This window comes from Atta cephalotes (assembly GCF_000143395.1).
Source record: "Atta cephalotes unplaced genomic scaffold scaffold00051, whole genome shotgun sequence".
Taxonomy (NCBI): domain Eukaryota; kingdom Metazoa; phylum Arthropoda; class Insecta; order Hymenoptera; family Formicidae; genus Atta; species Atta cephalotes.
Window position 1 is genome coordinate 589,267 of NW_012130115.1, and position 6,692 is coordinate 595,958.

The window sequence follows — 6,692 nt, forward strand, 5'->3', positions numbered from 1 at the left end:
TATATAATAAATAATATTTATTATATATATATATATATATATATATATATATATAAAAATATATATATTATATATATGTCATGTTTTCAACAAGTATTTATAAAAGCTCCTATCACACATTTTCGGTAACTTACAGTTATATTGTAACATTTCGTACTTTTTTAATTTCGTATTTCTCTTTATTATCTTTCAGTTTTGGTCATTTGAAACTGTCTTTTCTTCTATGTGTAAATTTTCTTTTAAAGATTCTATTTTGTCAACTACAATGCTATTTGTAACATTATTCTCTTTCTCTTTATTATCTGTGCATTCTTGAGTTTCATTAATACATTTTGTTGAATCCTGTTTATAATCAGTGTTAATTTTTTCGTCTGTGGCAATTTCATCTTCTATGGCTAAAATTATTTTTCCTTTTGAGATTTTGTCATCACTTTTTAATGTATCACTCCGTTTTTCTGTATAATGTATATCAGTTGAAGGTAAAATGGTAATACTGTTTATTTCTTTTTCTTCTAGAGAGTTTTCTGCATCGTATTTGATGCCGTTTTCTTGCTCACTCATATTTTTAATTTGTTTAATACTATCACAGTTATCTTTTAAGATTTCTTTAGTTCGTTCTGAATCTTTATCTTTCATTATAGGTTCCTTAGTATTATTAGCATCACATAACGAGTTTTCCACATATTGAATCTCATTTTTATCATTATTATTTTCTAGTGACGATATAGTTAACTTTGTTTTAGTATTTTCACATTCGAATGTTACAACTACTTGAATATTTTGCATCTCATCTAATTTATCTTCCTTCTTTCCATTTTTTTCACATGTTTCAATCTCTGTATCAATCTCAAACGCAGGTAAATCTAAGTTTTGCAAATCAGCCTTATCTTCCTTGTCTGCATAAACTTTACGTCCTTCGTTTATGTGTGAGTTTAAATTGCTGTAATTCTGATTATCCTTATTATTTATTTCTATATTATTCATATCAGATTCTGTAGAAAAAATTATATTGCTTTCTTTTTCATCTATTGTCGTTATATCTTGTAATGGTCCTGCAATGTTTTCCTCATGCTTTTGAAATTTAGATTGACAAAATTTTTGTAATTCTTTATGGTCTTTCCAAGATGATTTTATTTCATGATATTTCTGAAGGCTCTCATGTTCTCTTCTAATTTCCTTCTTACGAAAGTAAGGAGATTTATTACTGAAGTCCTTTTTCTTTGGTGAAAGTTGTGATTTTCGAGAATTTGAGGATTTGTGCAGATTTTCATAACAGATACCTTTAGGTCTATCTTCATACGACTTTGGACGTAAAAAGGACTCAGTATCAGGAGAAATTATTTCAACATCCGAATGACTGCTGTATGTTAGGCGACTTCTTTGTCGCGGCCCGACTCGTCCTGTTCCAGCAATACTTGGTGAATTTACTGAAATTATTAATTATAATCGTGAAAAAATATTTCAAATACCTTTTATATTCAGAAACATATCACTATAGTTTGTAATATACCTTTGACACTCATGACTGGACCTTTTGCCATGTTTCCTTGATTTAACGTAATTTTTATGCTTTTGTCGGTAGCAACAACAGTTCTCTTTTCGGAACCAGAAGGATTTTTAATATGCCCAACCTGATGATGCGTGCTATTAGAATTATTTTCATAATTATTATGAAAATGTCTCGAATTTCCCCGATAGGAACGATGACTACTGCGATTATGGCTTACATAATCGTTTCCTACAGAATAAGCAATTATATATCCAACACATATCTCTAATGATGAAAACATAATTTGAAATTCCCTTGGTTCTTATTTATATATAAAATTTAGATATAAGATCTATTAGTTCTCACCATTAACATGATATCTTTTATCAAAATCTTTGAAGTCCTTTTTTATATTATCCCCTAATTTAGTTTCAGTTTTCGCCATTTCATCCACAATGTGCGCCTGCAATTGCATTTATGTGATCTATTGTATCTATACCAATCATATGACAACGCATTTCCTCTTTTATGAAGTTCTCACCTTGTTATTATCCCATTCTCTACGCCAATTACCCTCCGCAGTTCTCTGTCTGCTAATGCGATCCTCATCGATACGATTTCTTTCAGCTCTCCAAGCTTCGTACTCTGGCTGATGCTCATCCCTGTGTGATCCTCTATTCGTTCTACAATCCTTTTCCTTAAAAGAAATAGCTTATTTAAAAAACAAAAGTATCTAGACATATTTAAAACATATTATTTCATTTTAAGTTTTACGTACTCTTTGCGTTGCATCTTTTCCTCCTAATTTCTTCTTAAATACGCCTCTTGAATATTTCTGTCCTTTATTTGAGTTATCCTTCGTACTCTCTCTTTCACATTCTTCTCTCTCAGCATCAGCAAGAAAATTATATTTAGGATCAGGTGGAGGCCCTTGTCCCTAAAAATTAAAACATTGATGAGCATTTCAATATTTTCAATATCAAAGTTTTAAAAAAATCTAAGCTTTTAAACAAGAAAGATCTCAAATCTTTTTTTTATCTTAATTTAATTAAATCAATCTTCGAGAAATGTTTAACATAAGTAAACGAAAAATATTCGAGCAAAACAAATGTTGATGCTTAATAATATTTTGCGTAAATCTTACATCCAGTTCAAATAAACTACGTGCCAATTATTTATCAGTTTTGAAATACAATCCTAAATTGAAACTAGAATATGTAATATCACAAATTAAATCGATAAGCAATTTAATAATACTGATACTAATGCATTTTACTGCGCTGCAAAGAATTTATTGCAAAAAATATCCCAGCCAAAATTCAAACTTAGATCTTTTTATATTTCATGCCATCATCATTTGTTGAATTGGAATCAATTCATAAAGATAATATTAAACACTAACTCTACTTTGAGCAAATGACTGCCTTCGTTTATTTTTGTTAAATTAAAATATCGAATCAAGATCTTATTCCTCTTAATATAATTTTTGTGTACCTGAGCAAAGATATGAATTTTTCGTCCTTCAGCACTTGTTGACTGATGTTCATGGTATTCTTTGACAGATTTTAGTTTATTACTTGTTCTAGATGGATTAGAAAATTCTGGTGGCTCCTTCCTCTCCGGCCAATCTGTAGATGGTACCATTTGCACCAGCGCATTCAATTTAGCCGCCTTTTTCTTATCCTCCTCCACTTCCTACACAACGAAGTATATTATTTTCTATATAGAACAGTTATTCATCGAATTCTCACTCAATTCTTACCTCATGCCTCTTCCTAATTTCTTCATTTTGTTGCCTTATCTTGTTAATCTTCTCCTCGAGTGCACTCGCTGCCATCTACAATTTAAAGAAATCAAATTACTAAGGTAGCAGATTAGATACATTTAAACGTTGAATTTATTTCTCCTGTCAAAATCTTTATTAGAAATTTTATCACAGAGAAAGTATTTAAGTATTCCACATTACTGTGTGTTTTTTTTAACATAATTACTCGCGTGAGGTGACGCTCTTATAAGGCTATTTTTTTAGCAAAATTTTTTCTGTAATTCATTTTTCCTTCTTATCTCTTCATATTGGAGAAAAAAATGAATTTAAATAAATACGAACTTTGTTCGGATATATATTACCAGTATTAAAAATCTATAATATATATAACACTGAATTACAGATTTTTATACACTGGCCTAGAAGTACTGTCTAGAAAGAATAGGTCATATATTGCAATTTTCATTATTCTCTTTGATGATTTACAATGAAATAAATTGATAATAATAATAGAGATATAGATTTTAAATATAGAATAAATTTAACAAAAATTAAAATTGTCAATAAGAGCCAGATGGTAGCATGTAATTCAGTTTATTAACAATAAATATATCTCTCAAACTTCATCAAAGGAGATAATAATTAATAATATAAATTTTCGGTTCTGTTTCAGGCCTTCCTTAGATCCGCCTTTATACAATGCGGCTAAATTCGTAACTGATAAATACCAATATAATGAGTGTGATGGAATTAACAAGTTAAATAGAATAGAATTTAATGAAATACGTACAATGAACCATAATAAGGTGCATTGTTATGAAATTATATCAGATTAATAATATTAACAAATTCCTTTAGATAAAAATAAAGAAAGAAAATTTTTTTTCATTGTAAAACGAATTTTATCTAAATATAATATATATCTAAATATAAATAGCATTCACATATATTTAGACTATTTAGAGACTTCATAAGATGTCTTGGATGTTCCATGCAAATAATGAAGAATTAATATGTGGGCGTCAGCAGGATTTTTTAAGGGGGGGGGGGCACATTATACAAAATATAATAATAATACCAATAATAATAATAATAATAATAATCTTTAGTGCATTTTTTACATATTTATATTCACAAATCACACACACACACACACACACACACACACACACACACACACACACGTGCGCACACGTTTATTATTATTATTATTTCAAAAATTAAAATATACCCAGCGTGATTAGCATATTAGACAAACTAATGTATTGCACGAGTTGTTGTGAAATTGCAGCAATTGTTGATATAAGACTTATGTGCAAACTGAGTTAGCATGGGGGCAAATAGACATCATCAGTATAAAATTTCAAAAGCAAACGTTGAGAATTAATAATGTGTTATTGATGACAAAATGAGGGCACGTGATGAGCATTTCATACCGACAACATAATGGCAAATTGATGGCACATATATTTTACATGCCATCAAGATACTATCAACTTATTATTATCAAATTTAGAATTCACGTGAGAGCAATATTTCACACATACTGAGGAAGCATCTTGTCCCTAATTTATCGACATCTATTACGACTGACAGCATGACATCTTAAACTCATTTGGCTATCAAGATATATGTATATAATTAAAAGTATACATCTTTTAATTAAAAACTTTCCCACCATGACAAAGTTGAAAAAGATATTGCTTTTTTTAAATTTTTTATTACTACCACAAGATTCCATAGCAAGTTCAGCATTAGCCTGCCCTAATCAACACGCGCATTTATTCAAAGCGCGCCTGTGCCCAGAAGAAAATAAGCAGGAGGAAGACAAATGTCCCATTTTGGATGCTCTTCTAGATGCCCATGATTAAAAATATGTCAGTTAAATAATATCAGCTAAAACAATTAGCCAAAATAAGCTAATATTAGCCAATATCATTCGACAAATTTTATTAGGCCATGAACATGTTTTTAAAACATTTGCAAGAAACAAAACAAATAATTTGATTTATAATAGCAAAATGATCATATTTTTCTATAATTTTAGGTTAATAACGACTAACGTAAATAAAAGAAGTAACGAGTAAATAAAAGAAGTTATAAAATAAATTTTTACACAAAACATTTATTATTATTTGATCAATATTTCAACAAAATTTTATTTCTTATCTTAATATTTCTCATGAAAAATTTACATATTATAAGATTTATTACAATTATACAATAAAATCAAAACAAATAAAAAAATTAAATAACTTTTAAAACAATTATAAGAGAATTGTATACATTTTATACATTTTATATATTCGTAATATAAAAATAAAATAATTTATAAAATTTTTACATTTTTGGTATTGCTTTTAAATGTGACATACATCTTTAAGCATGTGGTAGATTTCCTGCTCTGATAATGGAATGATTGAATCAAACTGCTTGAATCAAATTACTCGCGCAATATCACAATAGGATCGATCATGTCACTGCGTGCTGCAAAAGAAAAGTCACTCTTCCGAATTCTCCGTCCTCTATTTAAATAAAATCGATTGTAAACAGTCGATTCTTTCATGAGCGCGCACCATTCGTTAAAACACAAGTTAGCTAGGACTTTAGCACAAAGATGATCGTAAATGAGTCATAATCGTAGATCAACGCACAATGTTTTGGTCAACCTACAACTATGACTTACGTTCCACGACTCAGTTACAGTCATCTTTGTGCTTAGGCCCTTACCTGTGTGAGATCTCGCTAGTGGAAGAACGCGGCCGAATCTCCTACATTAATCCGCCCGATGGGGCTCTGCAACGCAAAAAACTAGACGGATCATATTTCCCATCGCGAACAAATCAACGGAGCGCGGAAATTCACGAGTCCTTGACTCTATTCTAGGCGACGGAATTTTTGAAAAATCACCTCAAATTTCGTTCATTTCGGTCAAAACTCGTTTCGTTCTCAATACAGTGGATAATAAACTTCAACAATACTGTTTACATGAATTGTTGCTGCATTTAATTTTAACCAGGAGGGTGACTGATCGACATGGATGCCTGCAGTTAAATGCTACATAAAGGAAATCGCAATGAGATAAGCTTCAGCTAGGCGAAGCGTGATCGAGGTAACGCGCAGTAACATGTCACTTCGCCGTAATTGCGATAATAACATACGGCGAATAGATGCGTAGGAGCCTCGCAGAACTGAAGTGACTGAGTGGCGAAATTGATTTGATGAGACTAGAGCAGTGAAGTAGCCTGCAGTCATGCGAATTCTAGTGTTGCCAGATTCCGGTTTGATTTGCGCTACCACTTGGTAGCGCGTGGTGAGAGAAGAGTGGTAATAGGTCTGTTCGACTTGCTTACTTTTTTACACTTTTTACACTTAAAATGAGATAAATTTGGCGTTGAAAAGAGAGAAAGCGAAGATGCTGAATGTAAAAAGTATAAT

General features: G+C 30.5%; 1 protein-coding gene across 1 annotated transcript; it reads right to left on the minus strand.

Moving 5' to 3' along the window:
- Positions 1-189: 189 nt before the first annotated feature.
- LOC105622967 (myb-like protein X) lies at positions 190-5,716 on the minus strand. The gene is made up of 8 exons (XM_012204372.1): positions 5,702-5,716; positions 3,252-3,326; positions 2,984-3,184; positions 2,268-2,426; positions 2,031-2,180; positions 1,856-1,952; positions 1,511-1,738; positions 190-1,427 (listed from the first exon to the last, which is right to left on the minus strand). The coding sequence occupies exons 2-8, from the start codon at positions 3,324-3,326 to the stop codon at positions 190-192; spliced, it is 2,148 nt and encodes a 715-aa protein (XP_012059762.1). The 5' UTR covers positions 5,702-5,716.
- Positions 5,717-6,692: the final 976 nt, after the last annotated feature.